Raw genomic sequence first — 25,672 nt, 5'->3', positions numbered from 1 at the left:
CCCTATGAGTGACCTCAGTTTGAAGATTTATTAAACAAAAGGTATTACAGACTCATGTGCTGGTGTGTGTGTTCTGTGTTATTGAGACAACGGATCGATTAGATTGCCAATACACAGAAAATAAGTGGAAAGACAATAGAGAAATATAGTAAGCAACACAAAGACATAAGAATTTTTAATAAGGAGTTCACCCTATTCTCCAAGGCTACATCTCTGGTCCAACTTCAGTGGTGGCCTTGTTTTATTGTGTCTTACAGTAGAGAAATTACAATACAGGGACTCAATATGAGTTCTCCTAACAACAGATTTTGTTTGGTAGGGTGGTTTTTGGATTCCCCAAGCCACTCGGAGTACACAGACTTGTTTTCTTCCTACCAGTTTTGTGACCCTTGGTCTATAGTGGAAAGAGCAAAATGTGATGCTAAGTTCGGACAGATTCCTCTATGGGAAGGCTTGAATCTTCAAGCTCTATGGTGCTCGATGCTGCCGGTGGTCAACTCAGCCCTCTATCTCCTCTGCTTGGCTTTACTGCTCTTTGTGTTCAGTCCCCTTCTCAGGGTTCACTGTTCACTGTCTCTCTTGGTCGCTCGGACTCCTCTCAATTTTTCCTTAGTTCCACTGTCTCTGTTTATGGCTTTAGCCATTCGATCCCTATACATGTTCGGTTCCTCTCCCGCCTACGTTGATTCACCTTTTGCAGCTGCACTTGGAGTTCCCTGTTCGGCGTCAGCATGAACGCTCGGGAAGTGGCCACGTCTCTCCATTTAACTGGTGCCAGCATGCCTCGTTGGTTCGTTTCTTCCGTTACATCGTGTATGAGTTCTTTCTCCATCGTGGCAGTCACACGGACTCCAAATCCATTTAGAACGCGACTTAATCCCTTGTCGATTCTGCTTCCTCCATCGGGCGCAATCTCAGCCGTCCTATCTGGGCTCCTCCAGATCCAACGTCATACACACGTCGAGCGCAGTGACTTGCTCGACCGATAATGCGTGATCACGGCGGTTTTTCTCTCACCTTCATTGCCACGCGTCAATTGCTGAGTGGGATCGCTCCGCTCTCCTCCAAAACCTCTTACCGTTCAAGGGCGCCCCGATCGATACCATCGGTTTTCCAAAGCGCGGGTCCTACCTTTGTCCTTTAGCGCTTTTTTTTTCTCCGCCCGCGGTTCTCCAACTCCCAACGTGACTGAGTGCTTAAGGCTCTTCCACTTTGGCCCTGTTTGCCTCCTTTTCCCAATCCGGGGTTCCCAGGGGCTGTTTTGACCTCCTGCGTAGTCTCCATGGGCCTCGGTAAGCGTGCTTTGACCAAGGTCCTCGTCATTTCATGTTGGCGGCCATTGCCACTGGTTCAAGGCGTTTTTTATCGCTGTTTTGGAATTTTTCAAACATTTGTTCAACTCGATACAGTCAAGGTTCTTGACAGTCTTTTGTGGATCCGATTTGGATCATGGCCTTCTCACTGAAAAAGCATTTGGACCACCAAAAGTTGGTTTTCTTCAAGAATTGACTAAGTGAGGAAACTTTTGTCTCACTTGTCCAATTTCTCAATCCACTTCGCACTGCCTGGCTTCGAACCCTTAAGCCCAATCCTGAGGTATTCCACTTGTTCACTGCGTGTCATCCTTACCTTCCTGTCTAGCACTGTATCTTCCTGCAACTCATTAAGATATTCAGGTAGCAGGTCATCAACAGAAGGTAATTGACTCTGCTCTTCAGGGTCCTCAATCATTGAAGGTTCAAACAACCTCAAACAGTGTGCATTTACGACTGAGTAGATGTGCATGTAAGCTAGTAGCTCAAGGCGAAAGGCATTTTCACCAATCTTCTCAAGTATCCTGAAGGGTCCATACCTAATAGGTTTTAGCTTTTTACCTTCACCTTGCATCCTATCCTTGTTGATATACAGCCAGACTTGGTCTCCAACTTGAAAACTATGCTCCATCCGATGCTTATCATGCCTAGCCTTGTACTTGGCCTAGATCTTTTCTAGCTGTTCCTGTACTACCTAGTGGATCTCCTGGATTTTTTCAATGAACCTGGTTGCCTTGTCCACATCACTATGTCAATCAACCATGGTATCTTTACCAAAGACAAAATCCAAAGGAGACCTTGGTATGAAACCAAAACAGGTCTCAAAAGGAGATCTCTATGTAGAAGAGTGTTTGGCTCTATTGTAAGCATGATGCACATAACACAAGTGTTCATCCTAAAGCTTAGGGTGTTTGCTACAATTTTCTCTCAGTAACTGGATCACCGTCCCATTAACTACTTCTGTTTGGCCATCTGTTTGTGGATGAAAAGCTGTGCTTTTCTTTAACTTGGTGTCCATTAGTTCTCACAGACTTGACCAAAACTTCCCCACAAATCGGGTGTCTCGATCAGATACAATAGAAGTGGGTAATCCAAAATGAGCCCATACATGTTCAAAGAATAATTTTTCAGTTTGTTCAGTTGTACTCTGTTTACTACAGGGTATCAAGATACACATTTTGCTGAACCTATCCACAACAACATACAGATAATCATGACCTTTCCTAGATTTAGGCAGTCCTCCAACAAAAGCCATGGAAATACTTTCCCAAGGGTGAGAAGGAACTGGTAATGGAGTGTATAAGCCTAGTTTTCTGTTACTGGGCTTGCTTTTAGCACACATAGCACATCCCTTCACATATATAGAAATTGTCTCATTCATTTTCGGCCAATAGCAGAACCTTTGAAGCTATGCAACTATTTTACTTACCCCAAAGTGACCCGATATCATAGAAGTGTGTGCTTCCCTAATTATCTTTACTCTCTCAATTTGTGGAATGCAGAGTTTCCCACAATGATATAAGAGTCGGTCCTTCACATGATAGTCCAATTCTTCTACTCTTTTGCCTTGACTCAAAGTTGCATATACATCTTGAAATTCCATGTCCTGAGCATACTGTTCTATGTAGTTTTCATGTAGCACAAAATTATGCTTAAGTATGGTAGATGCATTTATAATGGGTCTAGATAACATATCTGCAACCTTGTTATGTATGCCCTTTTTATATCTGATGACTAAATGAAACTGTTGTAGAAAACCCATCCATCTGTAATGTCTTGATTGTTGCAACTTAGTTTGGGAGTGTAGATATTGAAGTGGCTGATGATCAGTGTGTACTACTGTTTCTTTGCCCATTAAGTAATGTTTCCACTTTTTCACACTCTGAACTAAGGCATACAATTCTTTATCATAGGTAGGATAGTTAACTACTGCAGGATTAAAAGTCTCAGAATGATAACATATGGGTTTACCGTGCTGTGTCAACACTGCTCCCATGGCATAGTCACTGGCATCAGTTTGGATCCCAAATGGTCTTTGTAGATCTGGCAGTGCTAGTACAAATACTGTGCTAATCTTTTCTTTCAAGGTGTCGAAGGCTTTCTGCTGTTTGCCTCCCCACTGAAACACCTTGTTCAATCCTGACAAAGCATGTAAGGGAGCTGCAATTGAGGAAAAATTTGAAATGAACTTCCTCCAATATTGTGCTGCTCCTAGGAAGCTTCTGACTTCTGTAGCAAACTGGGGTTTAGGCTAGTTTACAATGACTGCCACTTTAGAGGGATCTATTTTCAATTCACCTCCCCCTACTATATGACCCAAATAATTTAGAGAGGTTTTTCCAAATTCACATTTGGAGAGTTTAACATAAAGTTTTTCTCTTCTCAAAACATCTAATGTCTGCTTAACATGCTTTAAATGTTCTTCCCACGTTTTACTAAAAATCAGAATGTCATCCAAATACACAATAACAAAGTCATCAAGAAAAGGTCTGAGTACATCATTCATTAATCTCATGAAAATAGCAGGAGCATTAGTTAGGCCAAAAGGCATAACTAGCCATTCATACAATCCCTGCTTTGTTTTGAAAGCAGTATTCCATGCATTTTGCTCTGCAACTCTGACCTGATGGTATCCACTGTGCAAATCCAGCTTGGTGAAGTAAACAACTTCCTTCAATTGATCTAAAAGATCATCTATGCAAGGAAGGGAATAACGATTTTTTATTGTTATCTTATTCAGTGCTCGATAGTCAATGCACATTCTCCACAAGCCATCTTTCTTTCTCACCAAGACGATGAGTGACCCACATGGTGATGTGCTAGGCCTGATGAACCCTTTCTCGAGCAACTCCTGCACCTGCTTCTTGATTTCAGCATTCTCTAAAGCAAACAACCTGTACATCCCAATGTTAGACAAAGGAACATCTTGCTGCAAAATAATATCATGTACTATTCCCTTTTTGGGTGGCAGACCTTTAGGTTCTTGAAATAAGACATCATACTCTGAAACAATCTTTTCTATATCAGCTTGTTGATCAACATTACAGCCCCCAAATACATTGGTTTTATTGGATTTCTTTTCCTTTATAACCATTAGTAAGAACTGTTTGCATGAATTTATCATTCTTTTCATCTGTCCTGAGTTGATGAGAGTATAGTTATTTTTGAGCTTATGAGCCCTTACAAAGTATTCGGTTTCATCTTTAACAAGTAGATACTTGTTCTCAGCTCTATAGAAAATAGTGTTTCTATCATACAAGTATGGACTTCCTAAAACAATTCCACATATATCTAAAGGAATTACATCTAACTCAATCTCATGTACAAATGCTGACCCAAAAGAAAACTTGAGTTTGCATTGTCTAGTCACTTGTAGTTGTGTTTTATCATTCAACCATCCTAATGGGTATGGCTTCTTATGAGGTGTAGTTGCTAATCCCAATTTTTTTACAATTGCTTCAGAAATCAGATTTACTTATGAGCCACTATCAAACAAAGTATCAATCTTTTGATTTTTGGAAATAACTCGAATATGGAAAAGCTCATGCATTTTTCTCTCATGTTCTTCATCAATAACAGATTGAGTAGAATTACTAGTAGATGCTTCATAATTCTTACCTTTTATACCTGTGGCTGCAATGATTGTTTCATCTCCTGAGTCTGACCCCAAATCTTTTTGAATAGCTGCAACAGTCTTCTTCTTTTTGCCCTTGGACTTCTTAGGTCTCAGCTCTGGATGCAGAATCCAACAGGGCTCATCATTATGCCCCTCCTTTTTACAGTGAGTGCATGAAGCTTTTCCCTTTTGTGCAGTGTTAGCCTTCCTTGCTTTCCACTTCTACTTCCTTTTCTCCTTGCTCTTGCTTACAGTGGGTTGGGATGGTCCCCCAACTTCTGGATTTCCATTCTTTCTTCTAGCTTCTAGATGAGTAGCTTGTACAGATACCTCATCTATACTAGTGGGATTAAACATGAGGATGGTATGCCTCATGTAGCTGTGTAGACCACCAATGTACTTCAAAAGAGTCTCTGGTGAGTCTAATGAGATACCCAACATCAATGCTCTCTTTCTGAACTCTTGAGTATACCTTTGTACACTTTGCCCTTTCAACAGTCGAAGAGTTTGCCAACTCATCATGGCTTGTTGCATGTAGGCCAATGGATAGAACTTCTTTTTGATTGTAGCAACTAATTCACTCCAGACAGAGATGGTCTTACCATGTCTTTTCATATCAGCTTGGGTTCTGCCTTCCCACCAAACCAAGGCAATGCCTCCTAGGCGTAGGCTTGCCAGCTGAATCTTACTCTTGTCTGAGTCTATGTTTTGTACTCTGCAATACACATGAATTTGTCTAATCCAATTGTCCAACTTTTCAGCATTTAGCTCTCCATCATATATAGGAAAATCAAATTTAACATCTAACTTAATCAAAGATGCTTTCTTATTATGCACAGGGTTATTAGGAGGTGTGAGAAAACTTTCCTCTTTCCCCTTTCCTTTAGAGTGGTCATGGGAATGAGACTCATATTTTTCTTTATCTTGTTTAGAACCTGATGAATCTTCATCCCTATGCTTTCTAAAGTCCCGATACATTTCTTCTACCATAGACTTTATAGCTAGGAAACTTTCTATGAATTGAGGGTCCGGCCCTATAGAACCTTCCTCTGACATTGTCTTCCAAAAATAGACTCTCCCAATTTCAGGATTAGTTTCCACCAACTCTCCTTCTCCTAATTTGAGTTTTGATCTAGTGAGCATTCACAGCTAACCCAACACAAGCTTGTCTAACCTTACAGCCTAGAGCTCTGATACCACTTGATCTGATAATCACCCTATGAGTGACCTCAGTTTGAAGATTTATTAAACAAAAGGTATTACAGACTCATGTGCTGGTGTGTGTGTTCTGTGTTATTGAGACAACGGATCGATCAAATTGTCAATACACAAAAAGTAAGTGGAAAGACAATAGAGAAATACAGTAAGCAACACAAAGACACAAGAACTTTTAATAAGGAGTTCACCCTATTCTCCAGGGCTACGTCTCCAGTCTAGCTTCAATGGTGGCCTTGTTTTATTGTGTCTTACAGCAGAGAAATTACAATACAAGGACTCAATATGAGTTCTCCTGACAGCAGATTTTGCTTGGCAGGGTGGTTCTTGGATTTCCCAAGCCACTCAGAGTACACAGACTCGTTTTCTTCCTACCAGTTTTGTGACCCTTGGTCTACAGTGGAAAGAGCCAATTGTGATGCTCAGTTCGGACAGATTCCTTTATGGGAAGGCTTGAATCTTCAATCTCTTTGGTGCTCGATGCTGCCTGTGGTCAGCTCGGCCCTCTGTCTCCTCTACTTAGCTTTACTACTCTCTGTGTTCAGTCCCCCTCTCAGGGTTCACTATTCACTGTCTCTCTTGGTCGTTCAAACTCCTCTCAATTTTTCCTTAGTTCCACTATCTTTGTTCATGGCTTTAGCCATTCGATCCCTATGCATGTTCGGTTCCTCTCCCGCCTACGTCGATTCACCTTCTGCAGCTGCGCTTGGAGTTCCCTGCTCGGCGTCAGCATGAACGCTCGAGAAGTAGCCACGTGTCTCCATTTAACTAGTGCCAGCATGCTTCATCAGTTTGTTTCTTCTGTTACGTCGTGTATGCGTTTTTTCTCCATCGTGGCGGTCACACTGACTCCAACTCCCTTTAGAACACGGTTTAACTCCCTGTCGATTCTACTTCCTCCATCGAGCGCAATCTCAGCCGTCTGATCTGGGCTCCTCCAGATCCAACATCATATGCACGTCGAGCGCGATTAATTTGCTCGACCGATAACGCGCGATCACGGCGGTTTTTCTCTCACCTCAGCTGCCATGTGTTGATCGCTGAGTGGGATCGCTCCGCTCTCCTCCAAAACCTCTTACCATTCAAGGGCGCCCCGATCGACACTGCCGGTTTTCCAGAGCATGGGTCCCACCTTTGTCCTTTAGCGCTTTTTCTTTCTCCGCCCGCGGTTCTCCGGCTCCCAACATGACCGAGTACTTAAGGCTCTTCCACTTTGGCCCTGTTTGCCCAGCGATGCACGATCGCACATCAAAATCGCCTCCTTTTCCCGATCCAGGGCTCCCAGGGCTATTTTAACTTCCTGCGCAGTCTCCATGGGCCTCGGTCAGTGCACTTTGACCAAGGTCTTCGTCGTTTCACGTTGGCGACCATTGCCACTGGTTCAAGGCTTTTTTGATCACTGTTTTGGAATTTTTCAAAGATTTGTTCAACTCAATATAGTCAAGGTTCTTGGCAGTCTTTTGTGGATCCGATTTGGATCAACTACCTATGTTGGAACGAGGCGGAATATAACATACATCTATTTCTGCAATGCCCATGTTCTATCCGTATATGGAAACATTTCACAACCAATATGAATATTCCATATGTCCAATACAATAATATAACTGTCTGTTTAAAATGGTGGAATACTCAATGCTCCAAATGGAGGATGCTCTCCTTGGAAGTTTCTTGGGAAATTTGGAAATGGCACAATCAATTTGTGTTTGGAAACTTTAAGTTGAAAGAAGAGATGATTATTGTCAACATAGATCGATGGATCAGTGTTGAACAGGACAATGGAAATTCGCACAAAGATAAGGATGATAAGGGGACAGCTCCATGCAATGCATACCTCGCGGGTTATTTTGATGGGGTTTCACAAGGAGGGAGGTGCGGGTGTTGCGTTTGGATCAAATTCACCAAAGACCAAGAGTATTTGATACACTAATACACTAGAGAGGGATCGAGCATGAAAGCAAAAGTCATTGTGGGGTTACTCTAGTTCACAAAATTCATGGGTATATATGTAAACAATGACACACGGTTGCTTTTGCACATAGATGACAATGTTTGAATATTAGCACTCTTTGTGTATTACAAAGGTATATAGTTTTGTAAATAATGTGGTATGGGGCCAGCTTTTAATGCTACATATAGATAGTATCCCGAACAGCTTGGTATAGATAGACATTTTCTGGAACATGCTGTTTATATGTACTGTTTTATATAATACAAAAAAGTTGATTCCACCTGCTGTAACCTTGAAGAGCCACTTGCCAAGTAAAAGGCCCGGTGCCGCGGCCCTGTTTTCCTCCTGGTGTGGCGGGCCTGTGGAGAGCTGGAGAAACGCCACTCTGTAGAGTAGCTGAAGCAGCATACAGGATTATCGCTTAATCTGTCGCAATAATTTGACAGGGGGGATCTCAAGTGAGCTTCTGCTAATTGCAGAAGCTGTCAGTTTTTCAATTGTATGTAAACAGATTATCGGGTAAAATGCCCCAATACTAAGGAAATTCTTCTACGCTGTATCTGGGCTTAATCACGACTTTCTTAGTGGCATTATCCCTTCTCAACATAAGCTCGATATAATATCAGGGGTATCTCGATATTCTTGAAATTTCATTTCATTTTTATTTTGCAGATAGCTAAAACTTTTCAATTGTTTTTCATTTTAAGTCATTTCTTAATGTACAAAAAAAGTTTTTTTATCAGCCGCCAATTTATAAAAAGTTATTTTTCTTTTTCGTAAAGTAAATACATTGAAATATAAAATTCACACACCGGATCGCGGAACAAATGGCAGAAAAATGAAGATATATATGTATATGTTTTCACTATTTCGAAACAAATGCAAAGTATCCAGGGTCATGATTAATTTTAATTTTTTAAAATAAATTAAAAGGTGTAGATCAGTTCTATAAATTAAAAGGCTATAAACAATCAAATATATGGAGATAAGTTTTATAAATTAAAAACAAAACATAATTTTATACAGCAGAAGTAAGCACATTTAAATAAACCATGTCATAATATCCGGTGGTAATGGAGCTGTGCAGTAGTTGTCTTTTTTTTTTTTTATGTCCCAAGAGGATTGGAACTCGGTATCTTTGGCCTATCGAGTTTACAAAACTAAAATCTATCTTAACTGGTATATAGAATACTATATTTAGTTTTAATATATAGAATTTAATATTTAGTTTTAATTTATAAATTTTATTCAATCAATTTTATTAATTAAACAATAATTTGTATATATTTAATAGTTTTTAATAAATATATAAACTCTGTTTTATATATTATATATAAGGGAAGTGGATCAGATATACAAGCAAGGAAGTTATGATGATGATGGTGGTGGTGGTTAACGTCCATTAAGACCTAACTTTGGTCTATCGGACCTAAAGAAAACCAATTGTTTAGTTTGATTAAGATTTTATTTTTATGCTCAAAAAGCTTGGAGAGAAGCCTCCGGAGCTCACTATAACTTTGACATCGTAAAAGGCTAAGAAAGTTAGTATTGCAATAAAGATTATGAAACTGATATCTAATATGGTTGTACACGAGGCACTCTAAGAGGAATTTTATATTTAATAGTTTTTAATAGATATATAAACTCTGCTTTATATATATATATATATATATATATATATATATATATATATATATATATATATGTTTTTTGTAAGCTGGGGTGGGACTCTCCGATTTACATGTCCATTATGTACCCATCTACGGGGAAGGGTAGCCCAAGATTTGAACCCAAGACTTCCGGTTCGGTGAGACCCCTTGCCGCTTGAGCTACCCCATGTGACTATATATATATATATATATATATATATATAAAATTTCAGGGAAGTGGACCAAATATACAAGTACCCATGTGGACTATATATATATATATATATATATATATATAGATATATAAAATTTCAGGGAAGTGGACCAGATATACAAGTAACGATGCTATCATGATGATGATGGTGGTGGTGGTTAACGTCCACTGAGACCAAACTTTGGTCTATCGGACCTAAAGAAAACGAATTATTTAGTTTGATTTAAGATTTTATTCCTATGCTCAAAAAGCTTGGAGAGAAGCCTCCCGAGCTCACTATAATTTTTGACATCATAAAAGGATGGTCAGTATTACAGCGAAGATTATGAAACTAAGATCTAATGTGGTTGAAGGTTAGTATTACAACAAAGATTATGAAACTGGGATCTAATGTGGTTGTACACTGGGCACTCTAAGAGGAATCTTGGATGTTCATATTCTCACACAGATAGCACATTCTTTCCGTCCATGGTGTTTTAGGAACTGCCACTATGGAGCTCATTAGAGTTTGTTCTAATCTTGCTTTACTATCTCAGAGGTCTTGCTTCATGACAATGAGCAATGAGATCATTTCATTCAATGGTTAATTAAATTATTTTTTTATTATATTAATTTTTAAAATTTAAATATATTATTTTTTAGAATTGATATTTGATTTTCAATTATTTTTCATTATTTTATACATGATCAAAGTTTATTAAAATTATTAAAAAAAAAATAATACTAGATTGAATATTTATAAAGTTTTTTGGATTAATCACATCATAAGTTGTTGAGAGATTTTTCTAACCATCTAATGTGGTTACATTAGATGGTTTGAAATGTCCACCAACAATTTATGATGTGATTAATCCGAAAGACTTTATCAAAATTAGTATGGATCACAAAGGTCAAAATGAGTATGGATCACAAAAATCTAAAATTAAACACAAAATTGAATATTTTGAAAGTTTAAAATTAATTTTTAAAATTTTAAAATTCTATTTCTATTTCTTAATCAGCCGACATATATGAAATGACTAATTTCAAGTGGTTTTCAATATAAATATTAAAAATGATATAAAATATTATATTATATTATATTTCTATTTTTAATATAATTGTCACAAATAAAATTAAAAAAAAAAGAAAAAAATCACCTTACTACCAAGTGTCACAAAAATTAATTAGCAGTGCACCTACCAAATATTGATATTTACTAAGGATTTGATTCTCTAAATTATTTAGTAATACATCAAGTTCATTAATTACTTTCAATTAGATTTTATAAAATTCGTTAAAGTTTTGAAAAAATTAAATATTAAACTAAATATTTTGAAAATAAAAAATAAATATTGAATTTTTTTAACTTTGAATTTCTATTTTCTTACTTTCACTTTTACCAAGGATTTGATTCTCTAAATTATTTAATAATACATCAAGATGAATAATTACTTTCCATTAGATTTTGTAAAATTCGTTGAAGGTTTGAAAAAAATAAATATTAAACTGAATATTTTGAAAATAAAAAATAATATTGAAACTTTTTAAATTTGAATTTCTATGTCCTTATTGTTCGCTTCATGTGGTTTAAAATTGAATTGTCCAAAAAAAATGTATTCAACCAAGTGCCATACCATTGAAAATTGAATTGTCCAAAAAAAAATGTATTCAACGGAGTGTAATAACATTTAATAAAAAGTACACCTATCAAATCTAAATATTTATATTTAGTAATTTATTTTTACATTTCTCTTTTTTATATTTATTTTTATTATATCGTTTACTAATAAAAATGTACAAAACAAAAAATATAGTCATCTATATATTATATTATATTATTTTTAATTGGATTTGATTTAGTGTGATTTTCTAGACTTTCCAGTGACCGTGGAAAATTTTGAGGTGAAATCTTGATTTGTGTTATTTAAACTGGTTTTTTTGACTATATATATGGATTCAACACCCTAAAAGCCTTTGACTATGCATGGTTACCCATCAAGCTTGTGATTTTCTCTAAATTCCTACTAAATTTTAGAGAAATTACACTGGAAAAACCCACCAAAAATTTCCAAAAAAATTCGCTAAAACTGATTTTTTTAATTTGACTTTTTTAATTTTTTAATTGATAATTAGATTGTATCGTTAGAATCTAAATATCAAAGACATTAAGCTCCATTTCCATATGATATCATGGATTGTTTTATTTACGTTAGTATCGTTGATATGATTAATCAAATTAGTCAAATTACTATATATTATAATTTATTAAGAAATAAAAAATTTAAAGTATATTTTAAGATCAAAATTTATATATTTCGTGTGGACATGTTATACGATGATCTCGTGTGAGGTTTGAGAATCTTATTGTTAATGGCAAAGCAGTATACACGTGGCTCAAAGAACTTTCGAAGCGGGATAGCGTGTCGAAGAGGATGACTGTGACTAGATAAAGATGGCATAGCCTACTCTTTGAAAATTACTCTCTGCTTCCATTTTACCAACCCATCTAATTTTTGATTTTGTGAATGGGTAATCAAATTTTTGTTAAGCGTTAACCGAACTTTCCAGAGTCCCTGTTGGGTATTTTTACATGGGAAAATACCAAAACCAATCATGCAAATACCACAGAGCCAATGCTCTGTTTCATTTCTTCCAGGACCTTTGCACAGCGAAGCTATTAAAAACAAAATGACTCAACAGTCTATTACACAGCCATAAAAACATTTCTATTGCTTAAAAACAAAAACTGTTACAACTTTCATCCTCTACGCAGAGAGGGATTCACTGGAGAGACTCTGTCTCTCTCTCACTTCTGGTCTTCCACTGCTGTGGGTATTTACAAAAATTACATAAATTGTCTTCTGTTCTTCAATGGCTAAAAACAAAACATTACAGCCCCTGTGTCTTTTGGACATCTCGCACTGCATCGTGCGCAGCCGCAGTGACAATACACAACAAGGAAAAGCTTCAACGCGCAGACACACTAAAACTACAACATGCGCTGTCACTACTACACTCAAAAACTACATAACACTTTTTACACTTAGGCTTACATAGCCATATAAAAAAAATATATAAAAATAGCCCATAACCATATTAAATGGTCTCCAACAAAACACTACGTAAAAACATATATAAAAGGCGTGCGCCTATAACCATATTAAAAGGGGCCACCTAATTCACGTAAGAACATTAAAACATGACTTTTCACCTACGGCGGTCAACCAAAGAAAACGACAAAAAAAATTGATTTGACGCGGGCGGGGTCGGCTGACGTCACTTCGGTGCCACGTGTCGCCACCCCATTCGTCACGCCCGCTCATTAAACTTCGCGCAGCTTCTCGGAGATCTGAGCCTGCAGACCCGATCCAACGCAATTCGCACACCACTCTTCCGCAACCAGCACGACCTTTAGCGTCCGGGGAACAGCGGTTTCGGCGCTCGTACATGGGACGCGTGGCGGAGTGTGAAGGTGTTCGGAGCCCCTGCTACGGAAACTGCCTTCGCCGAATGGTGGTGCGGGGAGACCACGGTGGTTTTCCGAAAACTGCCGTGCAGTTGGAATTACAAATTTAACACTCCCCTTTAATTTCAACTGCTGGGCGTTTAGACATACCCAAGCACTTCCTCTCATAGAGGGATTCCTCAACACTGCTGTTACAAAAATATCATCCTCACATAGAGGGATTCACCAACTGCTTCTGATGCAGTTCCATAAACAATCAAAGTTGTCTTCCTCTTAATAGAGGGATTAACCTGAAACTGTGCTTAAGAGCACCTTCCTCATGACAGAGGGATTCACCATGTGACTGTGCTTAAGAGCACCTTCCTCATGACAGAGGGGTTCACCATCACAATGTGCTGAAGAGCACCTTCCTCATGATAGAGGGATTCACCTGTTATAAAAACATCTTCCTCTTAACAGAGGGATTTACCAAACAATGCTAAAAAGCATCTTCCTCTCAACAGAGGGATTCACCAAATGACTGCTTCAAATGCAGTTCCAAAACAAACAATCATTGCACTGCTGTGTGTGCAAACTCATTACAATGTTCTTTTATGCTGATGCATATTCTCTGCTGCACTGTTGTGCCATCTTCTTTACTGTGTCTATCCCACACTGCTGTGTCTACACTTGCACTGCTTCTGCACTTTTCAAAGACAAAATACTCTGTCTTTTCTGGAACAATTACACTGTCCCAATTTACAACTTTACACCGCTGTGTGTAAACATTTCTTACACTCACTGCTGTTGCATATATTGCATTTCAATTCAATGAACAACAAATTCATTACATTTACCTTTACTGATGTAAGGAAAATTTCTTTTGCATGTGCTGCTGTCCATTACATCTCATTTCTTCAACAAAACTTTAATGCTACTTCATCTTTCTAGTTTGCATTGCTGTGTTCTTCTCCTTCTTGCCGATGGGAAAACTTTTCTTCAAGCTGCTGCTGTCCATACACTTGTTGTTGTGTTGCTGCTGCAATTTGTACTGCTGTGTGCACATACACTTGGCACTTCATTCTCCACAAAAAATAACACAGGCTGCTGCCTTTTCTTATGCACCCTTGCTTCACACAATCTTCAGCTTCATTCATTTTATTTTCACAACGCACTGCTGTGCAATCCCTTTCAATTTTCTGCTGCCATACACATTCTCATTCATCCATGTGCATTAAAAATCTGCTGTCCATGTTTTTCTTTAGACATTTCTGTGCATGTTGCATTGTATACAAAAAGATTACATTTTTCACTGCTGTGTGAAAAATTTCATTGCATTCTCAGCCACTGGCCATTTACGCTCTGCTGCGTTTTGCCTTCTTCTCATTTTCTTATCACTTCTTTGCATTTTCATTCCCAATACAAAACATTTTCCATCTGCTGTGTATTATACTCACTCTGCTGTGAGTATGTTCTCTCATATTACATAGAAGGAAACTACCTTCCATTGCTATGCATTTCAATGCATGTGCTCCATAACAAAAATTTCCAAACTGTTGTTTTGTGTTTTATCTTCCCACTGCTGTGAGGGTCTCCATGCTCTGCATACTTTTCTTCTTGCGCTGCTTCTCTTCACATTTGAGTGCTGCCTCCTTTTCTTCTCTGCTGTTATAGCAGATTTATCTTCATGTCCTTCCCTTATAAAAAAATTCCATCAAGGAGTGACTGTTAATACAGTTCAGCAAAAATAATTTACAAGCTCCCCTTTAATGTATGCTATATCTTCTTTCAGTTGACTCTTCTCAAAAGAAACTTAGATTAGTTGCAAAGCTCAAGGGACTTTCACATTGTATTTCCTTCCTTCTCCATACTTGTGTAACTTTCTTCTTTTGTGTGGGTCTAGCTTGCATAGTAGCCCATCTTAAGTTACAATCCCGTGCCATATGCCCAATGTTATGACACTTGAAACATTCTACATTATTCATGAATAAAAATTCATGATTTCTTCTTGTGAAATTATTTCTTGGAGATTGTCGGGGACCACAACATCTATCTCCATGAAATGCTCTACAATCTTTTGCCATATGACCAAAGTTTGAGCAAGCATAACAATAACCATAAAATGAACTTTGGTACCTGGGAGATGGAGGTTTCCTTGATGTACTTCTGAAACCTTGCTGCCTTGAGATCCTTTGTTGATGACCATTGCATCTTGCCTCTTTGACATCAACTACATTTCTTCTTGGAGCTGGTTTTCTGCTTGGAGCTGGATTTCTTCTATTGCAGCCTTCATTTTTCTCCTTGCCTTTGCTGGAACTAGGAGCATCACACCTTCTTCCTGGCTTCTTCACATCTCCTTTGCTTAAAGCATCCTCATCCTTGTTTGAGGGTTCACCTACATACCCAAGTCCTGATTTATCAGATGGAGATCTATGATAGCTGAGCATGTCATCCAAAGCTTGAGAGCTCTTCATGATTTTGTTCATCCCTTCAACCTTCTTCCTGAGGTGGACAATCTCTTCTTCTAGCTTTTCACATACATCATTTCTCTTTGCTAGTTGTCCCTCAATTTCTTCCTTGCTACGAGTAGCTTCAGCTGCTACTACTTTGAAGGAGATAATCTCTGTCTTCATTTTGGACATTTCTTCATCTTTTGCTCGACTGCTCTCCATTTTCTTTTCAGCTCCTTGTGCCTGCTTCTTGGCTTCTTGTAGTTCGGACTTAAGGGAGGAAACCTCTACCTTGTACTGTCCAATCTCTTCTACAAGTTTATTCACTTTCTTGTGTCTTTGTTCAAGTTGACTTGTCAAGACATCTGCTTGCTTCTTTGCTTCATTCAGCTGATTTGTCATGGATATGACTTCTTCATGATGTTTCTTCTTGCATTGATCAAGCTCCTTCTTAAGCTTGGCAAGCTCTTCATCCCTTTCTTTTACTTGAAGCTTGATGAGGTCAAGCTTTTCATTCTCAGCTTCTATGATGGGTTCATAACTTTCTTCTTGACTCATTTTCATGGTCAGTGCTCCCTTTGCATGAAGGTCATGCAGTCTGTCCCATATATCCTTTGCTGATGTATATTTTCCTAGATTCCTCTTCACAGAATCAGGCAGTCCATCCAAGATAGTCTTCGCTGCTTGTGCATCATACTCCATGGATTCTTTATCCATCTTGCTGTCATCAATCACTGACTCCCAGATTTCAATCCCCTCAGACATTAGGAAAGCCCTCATCTTTATTTCCCATACATCAAAGTTTCCATCAAACTTTGGGGTTTCAAACAAAATGTATTCAAATAAATTGTCTTCTATTTTAATAGAGGAGGGAGACACATTTTTAACAGGCCTGGAGGCTTTCTTCTTTGACCTTGCCATTCTTATCTAGGCTTCAAATACTTGACTGTGTTTTTTTTAAAACAACTGACTGTCTTTAATAATAACTCAAAAACTTGAGAAATACCTGAATCCCTTTGGCTGAAACTTCACACTGCTGGAGAAGCTTTCTCTGCTGCAACCACACCTTCCTTCAGCTTCTTTGAGTCTTCAAAGAGCATGAACCTGCTCTGTCACCATCAAAGAGCCTGGACTAGCTCTGATACCACTGTTGGGTATTTTTACATGGGAAAATACCAAAACCAATCAAGCAAATACCACAGAGCCAATGCTCTGTTTCATTTCTTCCAGGACCTTTGCACAGCGAAGCTATTAAAAACAAAATGACTGAACAGTCTATTACACAGCCATAAAAACATTTATATTGCTTAAAAACAAAAACTGTTACAACTTTCATCCTCTACGCAGAGAGGGATTCACTGGAGAGACTCTGTCTCTCTCTCACTTCTGGTCTTCCACTGCTGTGGGTATTTACAAAAATTACATAAATTGTCTTCTGTTCTTCAATGGCTAAAAACAAAACATTACAGCCCCTGTGTCTTTTGGACATCTCGCACTGCATCGTGCGCAGCCGCAGTGACAATACACAACAAAGAAAAGCTTCAACGCGCAGACACACTAAAACTACAACATGCGCGGTCACTACTACACTCAAAAACTACATAACACATTTTACACTTAGGCTTACATAGCCATATAAAAACATATATAAAAATGGCCCATAACCATATTAAATGGCCTCCAACAAAACACTACGTAAAAACATATATAAAAGGCGTGCGCCCATAACCATATTAAAAGGGGCCACCTAATTCACGTAAGAACATTAAAACATGACTTTTCACCTACGGCGGTCAACCAAAGAAAACGACAAAAAAAATTGATTTGACGCGGGCGGGGTCGGCTGACGTCACTTCGGTGCCACGTGTCGCCACCCCATTCGTCACGCCCGCTCATTAAACTTCGCGCAGCTTCTCGGAGATCTGAGCCTGCAGACCCGATCCAACGCAATTCGCACACCACTCTTCCGCAACCAGCACGACCTTTAGCGTCCGGGGAACAGCGGTTTCGGCGCTTGTACATGGGACGCGTGGCGGAGTGTGAAGGTGTTCGGAGCCCCTGCTACGGAAACCGCCTTCGCCGAATGGTGGTGCGGGGAGACCACGGTGGTTTTCCGAAAACTGCCGTGCAGTTGGAATTACAAATTTAACAGTCCCCACACGGACATAGTTAGGAACATAGAAAATGTTGTTACGCGTTAAATGAATTTTCCATGTATTTTCCTAGCTGAATTCATGCTTAACAGAGCCTAAATATCTGAAGCACGGTCGCTTTGCAAAGCAATCTATTTTTATCAGAGAAGGGTAGTACCAAAGGCACAGGGCTGACTTCGACGTAGAGAAAGAAGGCCAATCGAAATTCTGTAGTGCCTTAAATATACTCTTCAATGGCAGACCCAGAAATTGAACTGCAATCCATATCCATATACACACCCCCTGCTCCATCCGCCTCCACCTCCGCCGCTACGCCTCTGGACTCTTGCGGGTTTGATGTTTTCATCAATCACCGCGGTCCGGATGTGAAGAATACCTTTGCGAGTCATCTTTACGGACGCTTGCTTCAACGAGGGCTTCGAGCCTTTCTGGACAAACGGGAATTGCAAGAGGGACAGAATCTTACTTTGCAAATACAAAGAGCTATTGGAACTGCGACCGTCCACGTGGCTATATTTTCTCCCACATACGCACAATCTAAATGGTGTTTGGACGAGCTGCTCCAGATGTGGGAGATGTGCGAGTCGGGGGCCACAATTATCCCAGTGTTTTACCACGTGAAGCCTGCTCAGCTGCGGTGGACGCAGGGCGCAGCTGGAGTTTATTCGGAGGACCTGCGGAAATTGGAAGAGAAGAAAACATATGATACGCAAACTCATCAAGAGAAGCCGCGACACGACCCAGACACTATTCAAAAGTGGAGAAAGGTTCTTTCTGATGTTTCAGAAATAAGCGGTTTCGAGCTCGATGCAAATAATACGTGAGAACTCATCCTCCGCTCTCAATATCTATTTTAATGATGCATATATAGATAGATTTAAACCATCCTTGTTCTAATTTTTGCCAGGGACGAGGGGGAGGTGCTGGATAAAATCGTTGAAAGTGTGGTGAAGAACGTGAAAAAGAGAAATTTGGACGAAGCGGCCGAAGATTCCGAAAATACAGCCCTGTTGGAGCAGCAGCAGCAGTATCGTGGAAAGCTTGACGTCCTATCGCTCTGGTGTGGAAAACTTCACGCCTATGGTTTAGGGTTATTCGGAATTATACTGATCTTAAAGTTACTCGGAATTATACTTGCAGTAGCCTTTTTCATATTTTGGGCCAGAACTTTTCTCACATTTTCTTCGAATTTTCCAAAAAATTCTTCAAATATCCCGTACCACTTTCCAAAAAGTTTAAACCTGGGAACACCCCCTGGCTCTTTTACTGTGTGGCAAATTAGTAGTGCAACTGCTCAGGCAATTTGGTGGCCGTTGCAGTTATTTTTTATTTTGTTTATGAATATGACGGTGCTTTATATTCTGTAAAGCTGAAAGTGAAATTAATACTCATTTACAAATACTTCGCTGGAATTTGGTATTCAGCTTGCAATTTGATTTATTAAGGTGGACTCAGATGAGTCATAAGTCCCTTAGGTGACATTTTGCAGATGATTAGATTATAAGTTTGTGTTCTTCAAGCGGCGGCTGCGGCTGTCTTATTATTGGTAAACTCTTTGCGAAAAAAAAGTTGAAAAATAAACGTTTGAGTGCCTGTTATGAATGGTGTGTAATAAAAAGCAATATTGGGAAAATTATTCTGTATGTACCCTGTCTTGTGGTTGAGGGTTAAATTATGGTGAAATTGTATGTAATAAGAAAACAATGTTGCAAAGTTTATAGTGTATGCTCCTTGTCTAGTGACTGTGGGTTAGTTTAAGGTGAGTGTTTTTCAGAAATTATACGTGGGGACAAGGCGATCATTATCGACGTGGGTGTGGCTGTAGAGTCAGATAAAATAGCGCACACACACTTGATATATTTTATTATCATATGAATGAGGAAATTACATATTTATACAAGTAATAGTTTTAAGATAGAAATTCTACCTTAGACGTACAGTAGTGTGTTGAGAGATTCTCTCAACCACACACTAAACTAGGAGAAACTAGATTCTTATTATGTAGGAACAAACCCCTCAAATGGAGAATTACAACCATAGACAAGTAGGGATTAATTATGTCTAACTCCCCAGTTAATGACTACTTGTCATGATAGTCAAATCCACCACCATCAGACGAATAGCATGTACAGAACCTCCAAAACACAATCTGCCTCCCTCAGACAGATCCACAACTTCTCCACTCTGCCTCCTCTCGCAAATCGTCAAACGAAGATGAGGATTCCCCCGGATTCCCTTGAAGGTGAATTGGCACGATCTTTCTGTACAATTCGGCACCAGTCTGGTATTTTGGCGTGGTGGCACTATTAATGGTCTAACAGACGCGCCAGTTGCGCTTCCTGGCGCGACTGTAAGTGCGAAAAGCGCGCCAATCCCCTTCTACTCAAAAATTAAAAAATCATCTGAGTCCGAGCCAGGTGTTCTGCAGTCCGTCTACTCAATTGAGCACAAAGCTCTCGTGTACACGCAGCCACAAAGACACCTCAAACCACAAAGGCGATTCTTAATAGATAGACATTTTCTGGAATATGCTGTTTATATGTACTGTTTTATACAATGCAAAAAAGTTGATTCCACCTGCGGTAACCATGAAGAGCCGTTTGCCAAGTAAAAGGCCTGGTGCCGCGGCCCCGTTTTCCTCCTGGTGTGGTGGGCCTGTGGAGAGCTGGAGAAACGCCATTTTGTAAAGTAGCTGAAGCAGCATACATGATTATCGCTTAATCTGTCTTGCAATAATTTGACACGGAGGATCTCAAGTGAGCTCTGCCAATTGCGGAAGCGGCCAGTTTTTCCATTGTATGTAAACAGATTATCGGGTAAATTGCCCCAATACTTGGGAAATTCTTCTACGCTGTATCTGGGCTTAATCACAACTTTCTTAGTGGCATTATCCCTTCTCAGCATAAGCTCGATATGATATCAGGGGTATCTCAGTATTCTTGAAATTTCATTTCATTTTTATTGTGTAGATAGCTAAAACTTTTGAATTATCTTTCATTTTAAATCATTTCTTAATTTACAAAATGTTTTTTTATCAGCAGCCAATTTATAAAAAGTCATTTTCCATTTTTATTCCGTAGATAGCGAAAACTTTTGAATTATCTTTCATTTTAAATCATTTCTTAATTTACAAAATGTTTTTTAAATCCGTTTAAAAAAAATTATATCTATGTTTTTTTATTACCATTTTTAAAACTTACATTGCATATGCTGTTAGGCATTCAGTTCACTGTATGATTTTTGGATCATAGAGTTTACTGAGATGCTATTGGTAGGTCTTCTCCTTCTACTATTTCACTTTGTCTAGTATCATATCACTGATCTTTTTAACCACTGGCCTCCTCTGAGAAGAAAACAGCCCTGTTAGATCAGCTATAGGAGAAAAAACACATCATCATATGTCCCAAAATAAAAAGAAACACATATCCATGGCACTGAGTGTTTCTTGGGTCTCCTTAGTGAGGAAAACAACCCAAACAGGGATGAATCAGCTGAAAGTTTTATGAGAGTTAATAAGTTTGTTATGGATTTGTTTTAGAGTACCCAAAACAGGAATGAATCAGCTGAAAGTTTTATGAGAGTTAATAAGTTTGTTATGGATTTGTTTTAGAGTAAACTGTCTGCGGTTAACAAGCGAATATAAACAGAAACAAAAAGAATTCCCTGAAACTAGGCAGCGATCAAAGTAAAATATAGACTTTTAAACCTATGGTGGATGATCAGTTTCCTCTATCCTCCCACTGCCCAAATCTTGTTGCAAACCTGCTTTAAAAAGCTAATTTGTTATATCATTGTGTTCCTGTAAATGTGACATCAAGAAAATTCTTTAAAAAAAAACTTTAAATGTTTAGTCTCTTTCAGCAATAGTGATAATATGTAATCCTGACATCTATTCATTCCATTGAAAGATTTGATGATATTTATTGAGTTCCTAATCGATCTGAATAATGAGTATGCCCAAATGGGTAAAGCCAACAGAGAAAATTTTTTAAGGCAGACAATTCTGCAAAATTGTTGGATCCGATACCCAGCCCACTGAGGCTTTGAAGCATCTATAAATGTTTAGGTCAGTAACTAACCCAGCGCGGAATTTATTGTTTTGGCGGGAGGCATCCGGTCCCCAGTCGATGAGGCTTTAACGCATCTATGAATGTTTAGGTGAACAACCAACCTACCGCGACATTTATTGTCTTAGCTGGAGGCCCCATCCAGGTAGCTAAAATTTTTCCGAGTAGTAACGAGGAGGAGTTCTGGTCATATTTAGAGAAAATCTGACAAGGATTTTCATAAATCCAATTTATAGTTGTTAAATTTTAAAATTTTAGGTGTCTTAGATGTTTAGATGTTTTTGATGGTGCTGAATCCATTTCCACTATCAAAAACACACGATTCAAATACTGCTTTTATAAGATTTTTTTGAAATTTTTTTGCCCAAATTCTGACAACTTTTGACCGTCCGACCGTCCGACTTCTATAGACAACTCCAAACTTTTGAATTATTTCTCATTTTAAATCATTTCTTAATTTACCAAAAAAATGGTTTTTTTTCATCAGCCGCCCATTTATAAAAAGTTATTTTTATTTTTTCGCAAGTAAATACATTGAGATACAAAATTCACACACCTGATCGCGGAACAAATGGCTCTAAGCATATTCAGAAAAATGAAGATATATATATGTATGTGTTTTCACTAATTCAAAACAAATGGAAAAGTATCCAGGGTCATGATTAATTTTAAAAAAATCAAAGATTTGTAGATCAGTTCTGTAAATTAAAAAGCTATCAACAATCAAATATATGGAGATAAGTTTTATAAATTAAAAACAAAACATAATTTTATACAGCAGAAGTAATCACATTTAAATAAACCAGGTCACAATATCCGGTGGCAATGGAGCTGTGCAGTTGTTGACATGTTTTTTTCAAGTCCCAAGGTCATTGGAACTCGGGATCTTTGGCCTATTGAGTTTACCAGACCAAAATCTATCTTCACTGGTATGATACAATATTATATTTAGTTTTAATATATAGGATTTTGTATTTAGTTTTAATTCATAAATTTAATTAAATCAATTTTATTAATTAATTAACAATTTTTATATATTTAATAGTTTTTAATAAATATATAAATTCTGTTATATATATATATTCAAGAAAGTGGATATTTAATAGTTTTTAATAAATATATAAATTCTGTTATATATATATATTCAAGAAAGTGGACTAGATACACAAGCACAAGCAAGGAAGTTATCACAATTTTGCTTTGCTATCTCAAGTATGTCATGTGGTAATCTTGTTCAATACATGTCTTGCTTCATGACAATGGGCAGTTAGAGCATTTCTCCTTAATAAGCATTCCATGGTTAATTAAATTAAATTTTATATATATATATATATATATATATTTATTTAAGTGTTTAATTAAATTAAAATTTATATTATATATATATTTTTAATTTAAATATATTATTTTTAGACATATTAAATTGATATTTGATTTTCAGTTTTTTATACCCGATTAAAGTTTATTAAGATTATAAAAACAAAATACTAAATTGAATATTTATAAAGTTTTTTGGATTAATCACATTATAAGTTGTTGGTAGACTTTTCTAACCATCTAATGTGGTTTGTCTTGAGGATAAACCACATTAGATGGTTTGAAACGTCCACCAACAATTTATGATGTGATTAATCCGAAATACTTTATCCAATCACAAAAATCAAAATCAGTGTGGATCACAAAAATCTAAAATCAAACACTAAATTGAATATTTTAAAAGTTAAAAATTATTTTTTAAATTTCAATTTCTATTTCTTAACCAGCCAATATATATGAAATGACTAATTTCAAGTGGTTTTCAATATAAATATTAAAAATGATATAAAAGATTATATTATATTTCTATTTTTAATATAATTGTCAAAAAAAATTATTAAAAAAAAAAATCACCTTACTACCAAGTCTAATAACAATTAATTAGTAGTGTACCTACCAAATCTTGATATTTATGGATTTATTAATAATACATCAAGTTCATTAATTATTTTATAAAGTTCATTAAAGTTTTGAAAAAAATAAATATTAAACTAAATATTTTGAAAATGAAAAATAAATTTTGAAATTTGAATTTTTATTTTCTTATTGTTCACTAAAATTGAATTGTCAAAAAAAATGCATTCAACCAAATGTCATAACATTTAATGTACAAAACAATAAATATAGTCATTCATATATTATATTATATTATTTTTAATTGGAGATATGGTCATTCACCACAGCTACCAAATAAAACCAAAGGTAGACCTAGCACAGTGACTCTACAGAGATTTTATGAGTATATAGAGTCTTTAGAGAAACCTAGAGAATAAAGAGAAATCAAGCTACAAACGGAGTTAGAAGCCATGCTGGAAAATAAATTCACATCTATTGAAGACAAGATCCGAAAACAAATAGAAAATAAAATAGAACTATTGTAGAATAAAACGGAGGCAATGGAGATTAGGTTGTAGGTTATAGAAAAATAAAACCAAGATACAAACCAAATATCCCAATAAGGAGATGCTGATACTTTAGAGAGTCTTAAAATGAAGGACATGATTAAAGAACTAGAAGAAAAAAGAAAAAGTTAATAGTTGCCTCAACTTAAATAGTGTGGCAGGTAAATTAGATATCAAACCAATTAAAGATGAAATGAAAAAATTGACAGAATTAGACCATGAGCGTAACAAAAGGGCCTTGAACTTTATAATCTTCGGTTTGAAAGAAGAGGTAGATAAGGATATTTTAGACATAGCCTAGACATAATTACATAATAAATTACAAATTGAAACAATGTCTCTCACAAAAGCAACAAGGTTGGGGAAATTAACTAAGAATAAAGGAAGGTTGATACGAATAAAGGTGAGCTCTACTGACCATAAGTATGACATACTTAGTAAAACCTCAAGTCTAAAAGGAACAAGAATATTTATAAATGAAGATCTCATTTCAGAAGATCAAGCAGAATTAAGAAAAGAGGTTCAAAAGGTAAAAGAAGTTAGGAAGAAAGAAAAATGGGCAATAATCAGAAACAGAAAAGCCGTTATTCGAGATAGAAACCAAAAATATAGTAATAAATAGAAATTCAACATGCTCCAAATTATTTCTTGGAAATGTCGGGGCTTTCCATGGAACAAAGGCCCTAAGCTAAGTTGGATCTCGAATGATGTTGATATTATATTGCTTGTTGAAACTTGGGAGCACGAAGAATCTAAGGTCCCTGTTACACAGTAATTTGTCACCATTGGTCACCGTCCCTGTTACCCCTTTCCCGTACTTTGGAGGACTCATTCCGGGACCTGTGAGCAATGACATAACTTAAAAACACTTGCATTATGTTCCCCTAAGTATGGACTTCATGTGCCCTGAAGACACCTCCTGCAAAATATCCCTGAAAAGTGCCCTTTTTCCATTAGCGCGGGTCCACAGTGTACTACCCGCGCCAATAAGGGAGATCCTCAAAAGAAGGCACGATCATTGGCGCTCTGTCTCAAAGTAACACCCACGCCAACCAAGTTTGGAAAATATTTTTAACAAACGCGCGCCCAGATGTTTTTTCCCTTCAAGTCATGAAGTCTTTTGAGGATAAAGCTCATCTTCTAGATGTCGAGAGTCATCATCTATCCCTTACATCTATC

General features: G+C 37.4%; 1 protein-coding gene across 1 annotated transcript; it reads left to right on the top strand.

Annotated features, from left to right (window-relative positions):
• The first annotated feature begins 18,008 nt into the window (after positions 1-18,008).
• On the top strand, positions 18,009-19,811 carry LOC149211416 (disease resistance protein RPV1-like). Its single transcript, XM_089390438.1, has 2 exons — positions 18,009-18,808; positions 18,896-19,811. Exons 1-2 carry the CDS (start codon positions 18,222-18,224, stop codon positions 19,353-19,355), a joined length of 1,047 nt encoding a protein of 348 aa, XP_089246564.1. The 5' UTR covers positions 18,009-18,221; the 3' UTR covers positions 19,356-19,811.
• The last annotated feature ends 5,861 nt before the right edge of the window (positions 19,812-25,672 follow it).

This window comes from Pinus tabuliformis, chromosome 1_1 (assembly GCF_031772625.1).
Source record: "Pinus tabuliformis cultivar Carrire ecotype Pingquan chromosome 1_1, CPIR1, whole genome shotgun sequence".
Lineage (NCBI taxonomy): Eukaryota > Viridiplantae > Streptophyta > Pinopsida > Pinales > Pinaceae > Pinus > Pinus tabuliformis.
This window is presented reverse-complemented; position numbering and strand designations above follow the sequence as displayed.

Coding starts and splice junctions, on each gene's coding strand:
- LOC149211416 (XM_089390438.1), top strand. CDS start 18,222: ATGGCAGACCCAGAAATTGAACTGCAATCCATATCCATATACACACCC. Junction 18,809..18,895: donor GAGCTCGATGCAAATAATAC/GTGAGAACTCAT, acceptor AATTTTTGCCAG/GGACGAGGGGGAGGTGCTGG.